This window comes from Xenopus laevis, chromosome 2L (genome assembly GCF_017654675.1).
Source record: "Xenopus laevis strain J_2021 chromosome 2L, Xenopus_laevis_v10.1, whole genome shotgun sequence".
Classification (NCBI taxonomy): domain Eukaryota; kingdom Metazoa; phylum Chordata; class Amphibia; order Anura; family Pipidae; genus Xenopus; species Xenopus laevis.
In genome coordinates, this window is record NC_054373.1 from 131,098,154 (window position 1) to 131,117,260 (window position 19,107).

Here is a 19,107-nt window from a genome sequence, read left to right on the forward strand (position 1 = left end):
GATGTAACATTCAGAATAACCTATTGAGGCAGGTTGTGTAATCCTGGTATTTGTTTGTCATACTCCCTGATGTGAAGTGTGATCAATCACCCCAGAAGATGCATATTCACTATTGCAAAGACTTCGGCAGCATCCAAGGCAACACTACCATTCCTCTTGACTATGTTCGGCTTATGTAGAGAGAACCCACACTCCTGATGAATAGTTCTCATGCTGATGTTGCTTTCAGAGACCATTCAGAACCAAGCAATGACCGTTCCTACTGAGAACATTGTTTTTAAAGGGAGACTGGATACTTGTGGCAATATTGTTTGTGTGTGAAGGCTAACATTTTACTTGTTGGATGTGTAATACACCCTGTGCATGTTTGCTTTTATAGAAGTTAAAGGGGACCAATCACCCAAAAAATTATTCCAAACCCTATTTTATCATGTTAGTCAAGTAAAATGAACTTTACTTACACTGTATAAATTATTTGAATCTTGTTTCCATCAGTCTGGAAACTCATAATTATAGCAAGCAGGCAGGAGCCATTTTGTGGACACTGTTATTAAGGCAAACCTTGCATCATCTCAGAATCTTGTTTGTGCACCAGAATGGGGGACCTGATTCCCATCCCCATGCCCTGGCTACAAAATTAAATGGTTAAGAGAACTGGGGGAATGTGTGGAGAGCAGTGACATCTAGTAAGTGCTGAGTGGAAAGTAATTGCTTGCCCCGCCTCTATGCCTAAGGCATAGAGGAGGGGCAGGCAATGTTTGATTGACAGCTGGGATTTTTAAATGAGTTTATGAAGGTTATGAATGCTTTAAAGAAAAAATAATTTTGATTTCATATTTAATTTGAAAAGGACTTTTATTATACAACTTTTTGTATCTGGATGAGAGGTCCACTTTAAAAAAAATCAATGCAAGTGCAATATTGAATAACTTGGAAACCAATGTTGTTATTAGGTTTAGTACTTCTAATGAAGTATTTGATGGAAAACTGAAAAAGAAAACAAGTATAAAACGGCATGTGCTTACTCCCAGGACATGAAATATGATTGAATGTGAGAATACATATGTACTTCACTTTATTTATTTTTTTTGGCAGAAATAAAAGATTTCTTAACCATAGAATGCATCTGAACATATGTAATTGCCTTAAGGTGGAACAATTAAATAGCTTACAAAGAACATTTTGCAAGCTTTAGCAGGCGAAGGTATATTATTTAGAAATGTATAACTGGATATGAGATCTGAATGTCCTGAAAGCTTGCTGTTAATTGAAGAGATAAAGTGAATCCAGAACTCTTGTATTCGGCTGAATAAAGGATAATCTATAAATGGAGAAAAGATCCTTGGTTCAGTTGATCTTTGTCATTCTGTATGCAAGAAAACTTGCTCACAGGTATACTGGATTGTTTTATAAGATGGACTAAAGTATGCATTTGTTGCACAATTATAGACAACAGTTAATGTTGATATGTAGTACTTGTGCCCTGACACTAAGAAAATTAATATTGGGCGTTTGTTGAAACTCCCAATATGTTCCAGAAAATAAATGTGTTTTAGATAACTACTTCCATCAGTATCCTTTATATGATAGTTCTATCCATCAAAATACTGATTGTAGCTCCCATATACAGTGCCTTCCATAATGTTTGGGACAAACAGACCTTTTTCTTTGATTCATCCCTCTGCTCCTCAGTGTAAAATTTGAAATCAAACAAATCAGATGTGATTAAAGGGCAATTAAAGTCTAAAATAGAATAATGTTCGAAATACTGTATTTTGTATAATAAATATAAACATGAACTTACTGCACCAGAAGCCTAATCAAACAAATGATTTATGCTTTTAAAGTTGGTGCAGGGGGCTGTCATCTTGTAACTTTGGTCGGGAGGTTAAGCTTAGGGATCGTCGTAAATGATCAAAACGGCACGATTCAAAAAATATCTGCCAGAAGCTCATCCAGCAAGACTGATTAATAATCAGAATATACAGACTGCACTGGGTCTGTGAATACAAATCTACACAGTTGTTACAGGGAAACAAACAAAGCTGCTCGAGTTCTGGTAATTAAGGTGTTGATTAAAAGTATGATCGTTTCCCTGCACAGCAGTTGGGGACCGTCTGAAGTTTCCTAACTGCAGCTGTCAGAGCAAGTAAAACGAAGGGGGAATTTCACTGCATACAGTCGGGTGTCTTCTAAAAACGGTACACATTTTTTAATTAAAGTATATTGGAGATAGATTTTTTTTTTTTTCATTAAAGAAAGTAAAAATTGGATTTTATTTTTTTGCACTTTCCAGAATTTAATTTAGTTATTTGCATAAATTCCAGTTTTAATGAGACTTAAAAGAATATCTGTCCACCTCTGTATGGATCGAAAATAGTTACTAACAATAAAATGCTTTATTTAATACTTAAATGCAGATGTGTGCAGCATTTCTTTGTACTGTAGAATATACTAAAGTATTTTGCATGGGGAGGTATGTTCCAGAAAGTTTGGCTTACCCTTAAAGGGAAACTAATACGTTGTCAAAGGAAAATCGTTGAGCCAAGCAGTTAATACAGTCATGGGATCTATTATCTGGAACACAAGTATCCAGAAACTCCACAATATGAGACTGGTGTTTTCTATAGATTTACAGTATATTTTAGAAAACAATTCTTTCTTTTTCATGGTTTTTCTGTAATAATAAGAATTGCCCTCAAAAGTGATAGGCTAATTTATAAAAACAAAAAAGATTATTTAATAACTGAACATGTGCAGAAGCCACTCTGGTCGAGGGTACAACAGCACATTCTGTATATGTGTGGGCAATCGCTTTGAATAGAAAAATAAAGCAGTGCAAAATGGCACCTGCCAACCCCATTGTTTTTATTGAAGAGGTAGGACAAATAGAGCTGTTTTTGAGATGGAAGGCGGTATCATTAGGTAAATGACTTTTGTTCTCCTTTAAGCGATATTGACACTAAAGAATAATGGCATGTCAAGCCTAGTGTTATATAATGAAAATGTTTTACTTAAAAGGTGGTAACTATCATTGCACACACTCGTATATGTTCGCTTGTGCAAAGTACTATTAGTCACTTTTCAATACAATTATTTCCTCTCCAATTCTTTTTAGTTTGGGTGCCCACAATTTTAAATCCCACAGCTGGTAACCCTAGAAAAAGGCTTTATTAGCAATGTGTCTAAAAGAAAAAACTGAGCCAAAACAATTTACCCATGATTGTTTGGTGGCTCAGTCCGTATTTCCTTACATTTAAAGAACAGCAAAATTACCATTCAAAAATTTAAAAATATTGACTTTTAGTGAACTGGGCACATAGTTCAGAATTGAAAAATACACAGTTCAATTATAACCCATTCTTATGAATGTATTTCCCTTTTTTATTTAACAAACAATGCAAGACACTTGCCATTAAAGTCCTGGTCATTAAGAGATTTGCATTCATTATTGTTGCTCGCCACTTAAATTGTTTCTTCCACTTTTTAGATATTGTGCTCCAAATGGCATTGATCTGTCATTGTACAGTCTTAATGAGTACACATGCAGTGCAGCTTTAAAGGTTAATTAAGCAGTGCTAACAATGTCCCATCTGTATATAGTACTGTGGTAAAGGGTATAAATACTGTTGTAATGTAGTAGAGAGTTTTTGAAATATACATCTATGTATACAACTACAATAGAATCCCCATTTTTTCAGGAGACAAGAAAAAATAGTAAAAATCAGGGAATATGTCCGTTTTTGAAATACAATTTTTAATGTGTTAAAAGGAAAGCTATAACCCAAAAATGAACACTTAAGAACAGATTTATATCATATTAAGTGGCATATTAAAGAATCTTACCAAACTGGTATATATACTTAAGTAAATATTATCCTTTTACATTTCTTGCCTAATTTCATGATGGTCTGTGTGCTGCCTCAGAGATCACCTGACCAGAAATACTACAACTGTAACAGGAAGAAATGTTGAAGCAAAAGACAGAACTCTGTCTGTTAATTGTCTCATTTGACCTAACAAGTAGTTTGTTTATGTTTGTGTGCACAGTGAATTGTTTGATTATGTATGATTATTTTTTAAAATGGCACTTTTCTTTTTATGATTACCCAATGGCACATACTACTAGAAAAGAATATTATTCTGGAAATGGTTTATTTACATGAAGCAGGGTTTTACATATGAGCTGTTTTATGCAATATCTTTTTATAGAGACCTACATTGTTTGGGGGGGGGGGGGTATAGTTTTCCTTTAATGGCAAGGGCTAAGCATTGCAATATTAATGTTACAATATAGGGGGCAATAATGTTACAATATGGGACAGTATTGGTGCATGACTATGAGGTGCACACTAATTGAACTTGACTAGTTATACACACAACCATAACAAAATATGCACATGGTTAGTGTTTTAAAACTCCTTATTTTACAAATTACAACAGTCACAGAGGACAAACTTTTTGTGGAAATTAGGATAACATTATGGGAAAACATGCAAAATCAGGGAAAAGCACCCAATGAAATGTGTTATAAATTGGTTACATAGTTAGTTACATAGTTAAATTGGGTTGAAAAAAGACAAAGTCCATCAAGTTCAACCCCTCCAAATGAAAACCCAGCATCCATAAACATACCCCTCCCTACTTTTAATTAAATTCTATATACCCATACCTATACTAATTATAGAGCTTAGTATCACAATAGCCTTTGATATTATGTCTGTCCAAAAAATCATCCAAGCCATTCTTAAAGGCATTAACTGAATCAGCCATCACAACATCACCCGGCAGTGCATTCCACAACCTCACTGTCCTGACTGTGAAGAACCCCCTACGTTGCTTCAAATTAAAGTTATTTTCTTCTAGTCGAAAGAGGTGGCCTCTGGTACGGTGATGCACTTTATGGGTAAAAAGGTCCCCTGCTATTTGTCTATAATGTCCTCTAATGTACTTGTAAAGTGTAATCATGTCCCCTCGCAAGCGCCTTTTTTTCCCGAGAAAACATACCCAACCTTGTGGTCCAACCAATTATTTGTGGTTGGACCACAAAAAATTGGTAAAATGAATCAGGGGATGTAAAATTAAGGTTTTGCTGCATATTTTAAAACATATTGTGTATTACATAGAAGTCATGGAGCTCTGGTGACATTTACCGTAGTCAAAAAATATACAATTGAGTGACAAAACTGATATCACAAAGTAGTATTTATTTTACAGGTTAATTATGAATCTTGTGTATTTTTTATTAAAAAAAATATTGTTTTTTAAATTTCTATTAACTGCCCTGTTTACAGTTGAGCATTTGTTTTGGCCCCCTGAGATCACCGTATAATTACAATGCTATAGTTCCAATTGTATCCAGGATAGCTCATAACTGGTATTCAGTGTAAAACTGGTCATATATACTGGCCAAATATAGGCCCATAATATCTCCTGACAATGCCCCTCCAGACTGAGTCGCTAGTTATTGGCTCATGTATGGGTCCGTCTGGAAGTTCTGACCGATCAATATCTTCCAAAAAAAATCAGGGCGGTTTGAAAATACCATAAGACGAGAACTGCAGCAATTTGCTGGCTAAATCAGCTAAATATTCACTTATCTGGCGACCTTACCTGATGAGCTGATCCTAACAAGTATATGTATATCCAATATAAGCCTTCCATTCATTGCTTTGGTACCCCCATAGTGACCATTTCTAAATTTTGATAAACGTACACATTTTTTTCAAATTGTATTTGTTATACTTTTTTTTCCATGATACTTTCTTTTTCCATGATCACTGGTTTTGTTTTCACTTGTTGATGACTTGATAGTGATAAGTATTGGTGAGGTCTTTGGCAGGAAGAAAATGAAGCTCACAAAAGGCAGACCTCTAATTAAGCAATAAGAGAGGACGCCCTGCCGTGAGAGAGAAAGTCATTAGAAAGTGTATGAGATTGTATGACTTGCTGATGCTGTGAGACAGTATTAGGGATAAGCTGGGCACAATGGGGGCTTTCTTATTCTCTAGGCTGCCAGTAATTGGCATACAGTTCAGCAACTGTAACTGAATCATATTTCATCTAAGCAGCCACTAAATTCTAATGCAACCCTAAGATATTTTCCTGCAGTGGATAGAAACAATATCACAATTCCACAAATTATGGTTAAATTATATTTTATATATATATATATATATATATCTCAAACACGGCAAAAAAAACACTTCCTGAGGGTGGCTTAAGTTGTAAGACGAAACGTTGAAATAAACGGTTTATTTCTTTCACTACACTACAGAAGTCCTGTTTTTTGCTGTGTTTGATATTAATCTACTTTTAACCAGCGCCCAGGCATTGCTATGATTTATATTCAGGGTGTCTTTGTGGTGGAAATCCATTCAGCTAAATGATGTGCCAGTTAGCCCTCACTGATATATTATTATACAGGTATAGGACCTGTTATCCAGAGTGCTCTGGACCTGGGGTTTTCAGGATGTGGTCTTTCCGTAATTTGGATCTCCATACTTTTAGGGGTTAAGTAAATAATTTATCTCATTTTCTGAAATATACAACAACCAAATCGACATGGGTTATTTCCCCCTATTTATCAATACATTTTGCCAAAAAAATTCTATTGCGGGATAAAACTCGAAAAATCTTGAAAATAGTACGAATTTTTCTGATATTCCACCTGAAAACTCGATTTTTGTTCGTATTTTTGCCCAAAAGCCACAAAATCTTCGGATTTTTGTATAAAACCCAGCGCAGATCAGGATATCTTCGGGACTTCTTCCATTGACTTACATACAACCCCCGGCAGGTCTAAGATGCCAGATTTTTGGCTTCAGACTTTTTCCATCCTCGGGGTATAAAAAAAATCACGAAAAATTTGAGTTTCTTTCCCTAAAACTTCAGATTTTATAGTAAAAAAACCTCACATTTATTTAAGTTTTTGGCATTTGGACTTTAATAATAAACCCAATAGGATTTTTTTTGCCTTCTTTTATCTTAGTTGGGATCAAGTACATGATACTGTTTTATTATTACAGAGAAAAAGGAAATCATTTTTAAAAATGTGAATTATTTCATTATAATGGAGTCTAAGAGAGATGGTTTTAACGTAATTCAGGGCATTCTGGATAATGAGTTTCTGGATACCAGATGCTATACCTGTATTGGCAAACAAGCTGTTCTTCTGTGCTCTGAAACTTAAAGTGCCAGCTCTTTATTATGACATGCATGTGACAGCAGTGCATCTTGCAGATCTCTTGAATGCTAGTTTGCATACTTCATGATGAAGACCAGTGATCAGGAGCCAGCATTTGTATGGTGGTGGAGGGGGTGGAAGTTATAGCTTGTAGACTAAGGGCAAGTAACACCTAAAGTGAAAAAACTTATATTATTAAATTCTTGGCAGAGGTGCATTCATTTAAAGGGATCTGACAACTCAGCCCTTCTGAGGCACAAGGTCCCTAGATACTAAATACACAATAAACAGAACAAATGGTGAGTGCCAATAGTGTAAAAATTTGTATTCATTAAAATACTACTCACAGGTGTGATTTTGAAATGGCATGTAAGGCAATAACATTCTCCTAAACTCTTAAGTAACTAAAATAAGTCATACATTCCATTTCTGGAGCAGAGCGGCATTACATTGTTTACAAGAATTGCCCTGACCCTCGGCCATTGGATGCAAGATATAATGTGGCCATTGTTTCAAGTATTTCTAAGAACCAAAGTGCCTCTTTTGGCCTGCCTACAGCTACATCTCCACCCATTCCAGAGGATGGTGCAATGCAGGAACCAACACATTCTGCTATACACAGAAACATCCACTTTCTATGTCACCTACAGTGTCCTCTCAGAAGGCTTGCAGCGATGTTTTGCCATCAGAGCAAAGCGAACCCTGTTCCAAGGAAACAGGATAGAGCTCTCATGTATAATTTCCTCTAAAATCACTGTTCCATGATAATGTGTAGTTTAATATTATCACATGAAAATCATTTCAAAACCCTCCTGGCTTGCTTCTAGGTTGTAACTGTCCTACCCAAAATACGTCTCATATTTTAATAGCCTGTCAACTGCAAATAAGGGCAAGCATAATTAGGCAATAAAACACCACTGCTTAAGTTGTAAATGTTTATCGGAAAACAGTACATCTTGGAAAAGAAACCTATGTTGATTAGGAAAGTGTCAATGTTACATCAAAGAGAGCTTGTAAATTCCCCAACTGTGTGTTACTATATACAAGTCCCCTTACTAAATCCTATAGATATATTTCTAGAGAACAAAAGCCTATACTCATACACCAAACCAATGGAATTATGATCTACAGTAACTGGTTTTGTTCTACAATAAGTTGTACAGGAAAAACAGACATGATTTATGTAACTGATTTCAGCAAGAGGGGAATAATGGCAATAGCCTTATTGATTATTGGCATAAGAACAACTGGGCTTAATGACCTGAGTTCCTATAATTCAATACATTATAGACTTCATCTTAAAAAAAAAATGCCAAAAACCTAATTTGGCATGCCCATTGTGCTTTAGCTGCTGAGCCAATGGTTTTATGGTGGCTTAATGACAGACTGGCTTCAATATTTGACAACTGTCAGTTAAGGTGACAGATGGTAGCATAAAATTGGTTCGTTTGTATCAAGTTTTTGGTTTGTTCCATCCACGTGCTTTTTCACTAGTACAGTATATATTCTTCCACTGCTTTAAATCCTCAGCCAATTATATATCTGGTGTAAATCTAAATATAATAGCTTGGATATCAACCAAGAGCAACAGGAGTTTATCAAAGGGAAATGTACTTAACAAGCCGTTAAGTAATACTGTATAATGTATGGGACATGGAGATGGTGATTGAAAGTAGGCCAAGTGGCAAAAGCCTGTTTCTTTGATCATATTTGTTTCATTGTCCATGTACTTATGTACAAAAATAAGGCACATGTACATTTCTATACACTAAGCAGGGAAGCAGCCATACATCACAGCCCATACCATATTCTGCATTTCAGAACACAAAAATGCAGGCAGACATGCTGTCACTCAAAGGCAAGTAAGTCCCATTGATTCCCATTAGCCTCAGGGCATCAGTTTGGAGAAGTGTCTGACTGCTGCAGTGTAACCCCCCACCCTACCACAACACATCTGTCTTGCATGAGTCTAAAAATATTTTCAAATAAAAAGACATCTGCAACCATGTACTTTTTTCCCCTCTAATATGATAGCAATCCTTCTTTCACCATACTACAGAGCTCTGAAAATGAATCATGCAGGTATTTTCATACTAATTCAGGAACTAATTTGTAAGATAACGTATTTGAACCCCTTAGCTCCTGGAAAACGTATATGTATGAAAGACTAAATCACTAACACGGACTTCTTGGACATGTTTTTCGGGATTTTTTTTCTTTTATTTGTAAATTACAGTACAGGCATGTCAGCAATGGCCCAGTGCATGCTACATACACTGGGCCATTGCTGAAAAATAAATTAATCCCAAAAAACATGTCCAAGAAGTCTGTATTAGTGATTTTGTATAAGGTTCCAATGCCAGGAAGTTGGATGTATGGACACGTGATCTTCTAGAACCAATCAGTGAGCTCCACGCTAATGAGAAAAAACATTTGGATGTATGAAAGACTGTTTGTAACAGACACTGTTCTCATTTTCAGAAGGATCCAACTAAGCATTCAGCCACAAATGACATTCCAAATGGGCGTCAGGTGGGACCACCATTCAGTGCATTAGGGGTCTCTCTCCCTACAGGCCCGGATTTGTGGCGAGGCCGCATAGTTCAGGGCCTAGGGCGGCGCATTCTTGGGGGCGGCTTGCCGCCCAGCCGCTCTAGCCACGCTGCTCCCCAGTGCTCCGGCCCTTACACGCTGTCGCTATTGCGTGAGGTAATGCGGGCGGGCGCTAGGACCGCACGGCCTAGGGGCGCCCACCCAGCAAATCCGCCATTGTCTCCCTATAAGGGCCAGCCTCCTGGTTTATAGTTTATTGTACAGTAATTATAGTGCACTCTACAGATATTATACATCAGTTTGCTCCAAATCTTACTCTATGAGGATGATTTACGAACATTCGATTTACAAAATATCTTCTTTTTTTTTTCACGGAAAAATTGTGGTTCTTCTATATTTCTTTAAAACTCTAAAAAAGTCGAGATTTATTAAGTGTAAAAACCATGAAAAACTTGAATACAAAAATTCACCAGATAAAAGTTGCGAAGTCCTATAGAAGTCAGCGGGAGCTTCGCTGATCCAATTCAGGCTTTTGGAGGTTTTCTGATTTTTTTTGCTCTAGAAATTTCCAAAAGACTCACATTTTTAGAGGTTTTGAAGGTAATTGTAATTTTTTTTGGATTGTTCCCAGCTTTTTTTCATTCGTGCTTTTCATATTCAGATCTTTTAATAAATTCCATGGCATTCCTAAAACCACTAAAAAAAACCACTAGAATGAGATTGTTATAAATAGGTCTTTAGGTGATCTTCAAGCTGGGCTTTCAGGTGCATCTAAATAAACAAATGCTTATTCACCTTCAATGAAGATTTGGGGAGACCGCTGTTTATATGATAGGGACCATAGATCAGTGGTTGCGCATCACTGATCTACGGTCCTTAACACATAAACACATGCTATGATCAAAGTTATTAGCAGCCAATTAATCTGCCTGTATATTTTTGTTGGAACCTGGAGTATCACGAGGAAACCTGCATAAGAAGGGGGACAACATACAGAGTGCTTGCAGAAAGTTACCTGGTTGGAATTGTACCAAGGACACAAGCGCTGCTAACCACTGAGCTGCTTTTGGAAGCACTCTGTTTTTCACCATAGAAAATACTGCAATAGAACATTAAGATGTTAGTAGCTCTTGTGTGCCATGGGCAGCAGGCTTCCCAAACATTGTTTGCCATTGGTTTAAAAAAATACAATTTTCCCTGAGAAAACTACTGCAAACAAAACATCTTTTTGGCCAATGCCCATAGGAGTACTTTCCATGTCTCTGTTAGAGAAAGAATATGCCTGAGTGGCTACAGTGACTTCCACTAAACCCTGCAATATACATTTTCATTAATGTGTCTGTTTAAAGGGAAAGTTGGAGGTTAGGCAGTAGGCACCTGATCCCTGCACAATGATGACTTCTTATGTGACACAAACAGTAGAGAAATGACTGTGCCTGTTTCAATTCTACCAGGAAGACGCTAATATGTTTGGTGACATTTCAGAATCATTATGTGAACTAATTTGTTGAGTCTGTTAATTATGCAGCATTATTCCAGAATCTATTTTAATTCCATAATCTGTGCGGTGTAATGGGACTTTTACAAGGAGCTGCATTTGGTTCCTCCCAGTAGCTGATTACCTCACTAACATGTGGAGTGTCTTGGATCACATTTGATGACCTTTGCCTGCATTTTATCTGGTGTAACCTCATTATCTGTAGCTGAGGTTTTGGATGTACAAGCCTTGGCTCCCAGGAGGGCTGCTTCACAATAATGTGATCCTATTCACAGCTGAAATCGAACGAATCAGTAACAGTCAACAACTGATGGGGTTAATACAGTGTATTAACTCACCAGATGCTGTTTTTTTTTTTTTTAAAGAGCACCTCCACGCAAAAACCTGAAATAAAAAAATATTCTAAGGAACATTGTTATAAACATTCATCAGAACTATTCAGTGGTTTATTTGTAAATGAAATTGCAGTATCTGCTTGTTTGTTTATATTCCCTGCACACCTAACTCTGACTCCTGAAACAATGCAGCAGAAGTGTCAAATATTTCTTCAGATATTTATTTTAATTGCAATTGCATTTACAGCTACAACAATTTTAGTGAAGACAGAGTGGAAAGTTGCTTGGCATTACTTCTTTATTCATTTTTTTTGGGGGGGGGCATTTATCTTGTGCTTTTTCTCAGATGACACCCATTTGTTTAGAATTGTGTTTGCTGTTACATTTTCTTTAGTTACATTTCTGTAATAAGTCCATTGATATTCCTGCAGTGCACTGCTCCCACTGACTCACGACAGGAAAGAGAGCTGCATTTTACTGCTATCTGAACCTCATCATTTAGTCATGGAACTAACAAAGGGATGTTTTTATTCCACCTTAACTTTGCACACAATCCTTTAACAAATTAATTAATCCTAATGAATTAACACTTCATTTATTTAACTGCGCTACAGTTCATGAATTAAAATTTCATGCAGTGATTAAAGGCTGCTAAAATATGCATGATTTCGTTAAAATTTCATAATAAATCAGTGCAATGTGTTACATGACAAGTCAACTATTTCTCCCCAGACCCTGTGTACACGATTTTGCTTTTGTGTGAGTGTGGGGCTGCTAAGTGGGATGCTGAGGGCTCTAATGTAGCTGGGAAAGAACTGGACATTTCATTAGGAAATCATTTCACCTCATGTGCATATTGTCTCCTGTCTGTGAAGTGATGTGTAAAGAGGATGGCAGATCAGACACCACACGGGACACAGTTGTAACAAGCAGAGTGCTTGCTACACACACAAACACACACACACACACCTGCTTCCACAGGGGAACATATGTGTCTCAGGCTTATTTTAAGTTTCATACCTGCAACTCAGTATGGCAGGAAAAAGCAAAGGATTATAAATATAATAGGACAGATGGCCAAAAATATAGGTGGAAAACTATCTTTGTGTGTGTGTGTGTATATACTATGTATAAATATATAAGGGGATCATATAATAATCTCTCTAATGCTTTATTTACCAGTAGGTCTTTCCAACTGACACGAGGTCACCCATTCCGATTAGAAGAAAAGAGGTTCTGCCTAAATATTCAGAAGGGGATTTTTACAGTGAGAGCTGTGAACATGTGGCATTCTCTCCCTGAATCAGTTGTACAGGCTGATACATTAGATAGCTTTAAGCATACCTCCCAACTGTCACTTTTTCGGAGGGACAGTCCCTCTTTTGACAGCTCAACCCGCAGTCCCTTATTTGTACTGGAAAGTCCCTCTTTTCTATGCACTGAACAGCCAGAAAAAGAAACAAAATTTCTCACTTAATTGGCTTTTAGCCGAGAGTGCAGAACAGCTACAGGTGCAAATAAGATACTTTGTAACATTTTTGAGACACAAAAACACAGTTTAGATAAGGAGAAATATTTTCAAACTTTCATAACCTGCCAAGTTTTGTAAAACAAACATGGTAATTAGGGTGTGTGGCCACAGAAAGGGGTGTGGTCAAAGAAATTGCTGCGCTACGTGCGGGAAAGAGGGAAAAAAATTTTTGTCCCTCTTTTTACTTCCAAAATGTTGGGAGGTATGCTTTAAGAAGGGGTTGGATGGCTTTTTAGCAAGTGAGGGAATACAGGGTTATGGTAGATAGCTCATAGTACAAGTTGAGCCAGGGACTAGTCCAATTGCCATTTTGGAGTCAGAAAGGCATTTTTCCCCCTCTGAGGCAAATTGGAGAGGTTTCAGATGGGTTTTTTGCCTTCCTCTGGATCAACTGGCAGTTAGGCAGATTAAAAAAAAAACTAAAAGGTTGAACTTGATGGACGTGTTTCTTTTTTCAACCTTACTTTCTATGTTACTATGTTACATCAGTAATTAGCAAGCATTTGCTGGAATCAGGATATTTCCTTAGTAAGATGGTGGTACAACTTTGTCAAATTCACCTCATAAGGGAAGAAAGAGAGATACAAAGTTAGAAATAAAGAGAAGTCTTTGGCCCAGATTCACTGGGCAGGTTGTAGTTTTCTTAATTTTAAGGTGTAATTTTAATTTTTCAGAAAACTGACCACTTCATATTTCACCCACCCATATTTTCAGTCCCAATAACACAGATTATCTTTGATTTAAAATGGCGGGTAGCCGCAATATGGGTGGCTGAGAGCGCATGCAATGATAACTTGGCACCTTTTGACTAAAACGTTACTTTTTAATCTGCATAACACCAAGTCAGACGTGACATTACATTTTGGTGTCAGGTTTTAAAGCTTTAGTGGCGAGCGTCATATTATTATTATGATATAAGGTTTAAATGCTGAACAAATGGGGATTATTGTCGCTGTTTAGTAAATCTGGCTACAAGTTTTGACTGGGGGAAATAACGTGGTTTTGTAAAATGTTGTGGAACGCAATCCAGAGCGCCGAGAAATATTTTTTAATGGGAGCAAATGACTCCTCCAAAAGGAATTAGTGTTTTGGAATGTGCCGGTCTATTCCCGTGCAGGTCACGGGAAAAGCAGAACCGGTGAGGGCGCAGTGCGCAGCTGGAGGGTTAAATAGCGCCTGCCCCGCGGTGCCACCTTCCCTCTCAGCTACAGGAAGAGGCAGAACCGGTTAACCCTCGTGCCCCCTCTCTCTCTCTCTGTGGTATTGCGGGTGTGCGCTTTGCTTTACGGTAGCGAAATCTCGAAATGATAGCGCTGTGCATGAAGCAATGCTTTGCGCAATACATAATAGTAGTAGAATAAATGCTTTTTCCAGTGTTTGTGTGAGTGCTGCGCGAATTGACATTCTGGCTGCAGAAGTGCTACATTTGTGGCCAGGGAAAGTTGTGAAGCTCAGTGTCAGCTAAGGATGCTGGGAGCTGGAGTTCATAAACACATGGAAGCCTTGATTTTAACTTTATCGCTCAGCAGTAGTTCAAATAAGAAAAGGATGAGTGAAAGGAATGGCATACAGCCTTATATCACAAATGAAACATATAGGTAGATCATTGCACTGGCTCACTCACAAATGCAAGTATATGTATATTGCTTCACTTTACATATGGGGTATTAGCATGTGTTTGCTGTAAGGTAGGTGTGTATGAACTGAGGGGAAGAAGCTCAGTGGTTGGGTTGTGCAGAAGGCAGGGGGTGCATGCCCAGTTGGTGTCTCCAGGTGTAGCACCTGCACTGTCCTGCTACTGTCTGTCTGCTGGTCACTATAAGAGCAGCCTCCAGTCACCAGCACCGCCCACACTTCCAGATGAGCAGTAAATGAGAGAAGCCCCAGACGGCTGATGTCTGTCAAGCTTGTTTCCACAGTCTCGCGATACAGGCAGCCGGCTGGAGCTGCGAGATCTGGGGCTCAGGTGTAAGAGAGCATCTCTTCTCAGCACTGGGACAGAACAGAGACATAAGTGAGACCGAGAGGCTGGAGGGAGGCATTCTGTGTGGCCACCAGGACATTCCCCAGCAATAGCAGCAGCAGCAGCAGGAGGAGGAGGAGGAAAGCTAGAGGCTCCATCCCAAGCAAAGGAAAACACTTCACTTTTTGCTCTTCCCAGTTCCCATTACGAGTGCTCTTGGATTCCATGCAATTCTTTCAAGATGATGTCAATGAACAGCAAGCAGCCTCATTTTGCCATGCACCCGAGCTTACCTGAGCACAAGTACACCTCTCTGCACTCCAGCTCGGAGGCAATAAGGAGAGCATGCCTACCCAACCCACAGGTAAGTCACTTACCCAGGGCGCCTCTGGGTCTCCTCTGATTCCCACTTTCACTCTCTCTTTCCCTTTCTTCACTCGTTTTAACCATATGGTATGTGAGTGCACTTATAGTATGTCTTTGTGTATCACCCCAAATCACTCCATACAATATCAGTGTGCATCACCCTAAAACACTTCATAGAATATCAATGTGCATCACCCCAAATCACTCGATAGAATATACGTGTGTATCACCCCAAATCATTCCGTAGAATATCAGTGTGCATCACCCCACAACACTTAGAATGTCTTTGTGCATCAGTCCAAATAATCACTCAATGATATACATATGTACATCACCCCAAATCACTTTACAGCATGATTATGTACATCACCCCAAATAATCACTTAACATGAATATATCCATCACCCCAAATAATAACTAAATAGCATGACTATGTGCATCACCCCAAATAATAACTAAATAGCATGACTATGAGCATCACCCCATATGCCTGTACAGTATGGAGCTGAGCAGTGAGCACCAGTCCAAATGAGTCCATACCCTATCGATACATCCATGCTTCCCATGCACAGCTGCCATAGCTATGTGTGTCCCTGCTCGGGCTGAAATGGTAACTGATGAATCCCCTTTGCCTGACTGCCAATGCGAATGTGCAGAATGTGCTCTCACCTCTCGCTTCTCCTGTTCCAGATGCAGGGCAATATCTTCGCCAGTCTGGATGAGACCCTGTTGGCCCGAGCCGAAGCACTTGCTGCCGTTGACATCGCCGTGTCCCAGGGCAAGAGCCATCCGTTCAAGCCAGATGCCACGTACCACACTATGAACAGCGTGCCATGCTCCTCCAACACCACCGTGCCACTCGGACATCACCATCACCACCATCATCACCACCATCATCAGGCGCTGGAGCCCGGGGACCTCCTGGAACACGTCACCTCCCCGTCCCTCGCACTGATGGCCAGTACCGGACACGAAGGAGTCGGTGGTGGCGGAGGAGGTGGAGGCGGTGGTGGAGGTGGTGGCGGAGGCTTGATCTCTACCTCGGCCCATCAGCACAGCCACATGCACGGCCTGAGTCACCTGTCCCACCAGGCGGCCATGAACATGACCTCTGCCCTTCAGCACCCTGGACTGGTCGCCTCTCATCACTGCTCTGGGGGGCAGGTGGCCTCAGCTGTGGGGGCAGCGGCTGGCTTGGCGTCTATCTGCGACTCAGAGACCGACCCTCGCGAGCTGGAAGCTTTCGCTGAGCGATTCAAGCAGAGGAGGATCAAGCTAGGGGTGACCCAAGCCGATGTGGGCTCAGCCTTGGCCAACCTGAAGATCCCCGGGGTGGGCTCCCTCAGCCAGAGCACCATCTGCAGGTTTGAATCCCTCACCCTGTCGCACAATAACATGATCGCCCTTAAGCCCATCCTGCAAGCCTGGCTAGAGGAAGCCGAGGGGGCTCAGAGGGAAAAACTCAACAAACCCGAACTTTTCAATGGGGGGGAAAAGAAACGCAAGAGGACTTCCATCGCTGCCCCAGAGAAGAGGTCCCTGGAGGCTTATTTCGCTGTCCAGCCGCGACCTTCCTCGGAGAAAATCGCTGCGATAGCCGAGAAACTGGACCTCAAAAAGAACGTGGTGCGGGTCTGGTTCTGCAATCAGAGACAAAAGCAGAAAAGAATGAAATTTTCTGCCACTTACTAGCCACGCACATCCTTCACTGGTTTCCAAGAAATTATTTATGTATTTATTTATTTATTCCTTACTTTTTTTCATAGTTACTAAACCTGCCACCACTCAGCTACTGTTCACCTACCACTGCCAGCACTTAGGCTCTCGGGAGGTGCTGGGAGTCGTAGCGAAGTAAGTGCTGGAGGGCCGCAGTTTGAACTCTTCTGCCTTACTTTATCCCCTTTACTTCATTTATTGCTCCTTTCGTTTTGCCACTGGAGGGGGAGGGGGGCTTTGCCCTTGTGGTGGACTCCAAACTTGAAATGAACTCTAAAGAGAAGAAATCAAATTAATAAAAAATGCTAACATTTTAATAACTATTTATTGTCGGGACCAATGGACATAAAACAAACCCCATATTGACTGGATCTGCAGAAATCAAATTCTCTTCTTAAAATTTAACACCACAGTATAAAACAGAACAAAAAAAATGGAAATATAAACATGCTATGGACAAAGCAATCCTTAGAAATTCATCGCATTGGAACCCTAGCGGGGGAAAGTGTCGGTGGAGATAATGTGAAATGATCAGTATTTTTATCTGAAGTTCAGTGTTATTTGCTCTGTGCTCCCCCCATGCCTCCCCTTGTCCCGAGTGCCTGTGACTCACTGTGAGCTGGAGACCTTGCGGCTGTCACACAGTAGCTGCAATCTGCGATTTCACATCAATCAATCTCACATCAATCTGTAAAAAGTTATATAAAAAAAAAAGATTAATTTTCCTATTTCTATACATGTTTCTTTTTCTCCACATTAACTCCTCTTTTAGAAAAACCGCCCCTACATCGACCTCTTAATACGAATCCTATAAAAAATAATGCTCAAACTCCCCTCCCTAGAGACGATTAGCTGAGAGAGGTGAGAAATTCGCGTTACGTTAGTGTTAATAATGTATCGCCACCGTCCACCGAGAAAAACATTTATTAAATCTAAAGGGCCCTGCTCGATCAATCCCTTCCATTAAGTGAAATTGAACGACTGGGTGCAATTCGTTGAGATTGTCAGAAGCAGAGAGCCTCAATATTCAGTAAATTGTCGCAAACATGATGTAGTTAATAAAATCCGTACAGTACGACTGTACAGGTTATACTCATCTTAATATACAGGTCAATATACTGATAACGAGCACAACTTACACGGGGGTTGTTATGGGCGGAAGTTGATTTGATTCCTGCTCCTTGTTTGCAGAGCTGACATTCTATGCATTGAGCCCGGGTACTACATACATAGACTGGTTTCTGGTAGATTTTGTGCGTACTGTGACTTCACTGGTGCTTGGCTCTATTCACGCTCACACGTTGTTCATTTCACCACTTATCTCGTGTGCAAAGGAGAACAACTACTGTAAATACTTCCATATGTGCACAAGCAAAATGATGGTTACAAAAAAAATGATTTCGGTATTTTCCCCAAATCATCTGAACTGTTTGCGTTAATTTTTTTTAGACTGGTGAGACTACAAGTTCTGGCCCAGGAGTCGGTACCGGCAGTGCAACACACCCACACACTAACAACCTAACAAACACAAGCCTTAAAGAAATATTCATTTTGTGTTGATGTACTAAGTGATAGCCTACTCGTATCACTTACAACTTTTCGTGACCCCTAACCCCTCTGGCTGTCAGCAGCAGCACATTATTGACATGTAAGTCCTTGGCACACACACTGGGTGAGGTCACACAGATCTGACTCAGAAATGAGTTTTTTTTTTTACAGTAAATTATGTTCCAAGCACATGTAATTATTTGTATTTGGAGATATGTGTCAACTCATGGTTCTTTTACATCACGTAAAAAAAAGTCACGTTGCAGTTCTTGTTGCACGTTTATTATGTGCTGTGAAAATGCTTTCACTTTCCACTGCTTCAAATGATCAGAGAAATACACTGATTTGATCAAGAAATATACGCAAAGAATGCCAAATCTGTATTAAAAAGTGACCAATTGCAACAGCAGT

General features: G+C 39.4%; 1 protein-coding gene across 1 annotated transcript; it reads left to right on the top strand.

Moving 5' to 3' along the window:
• The first annotated feature begins 14,959 nt into the window (after nt 1-14,959).
• On the top strand, nt 14,960-19,107 carry pou4f1.L (POU class 4 homeobox 1 L homeolog). The gene is made up of 2 exons (XM_018247256.2): nt 14,960-15,430; nt 16,123-19,107. Exons 1-2 carry the CDS (start codon nt 15,308-15,310, stop codon nt 17,122-17,124), a joined length of 1,125 nt encoding a protein of 374 aa, XP_018102745.1. The 5' UTR covers nt 14,960-15,307; the 3' UTR covers nt 17,125-19,107.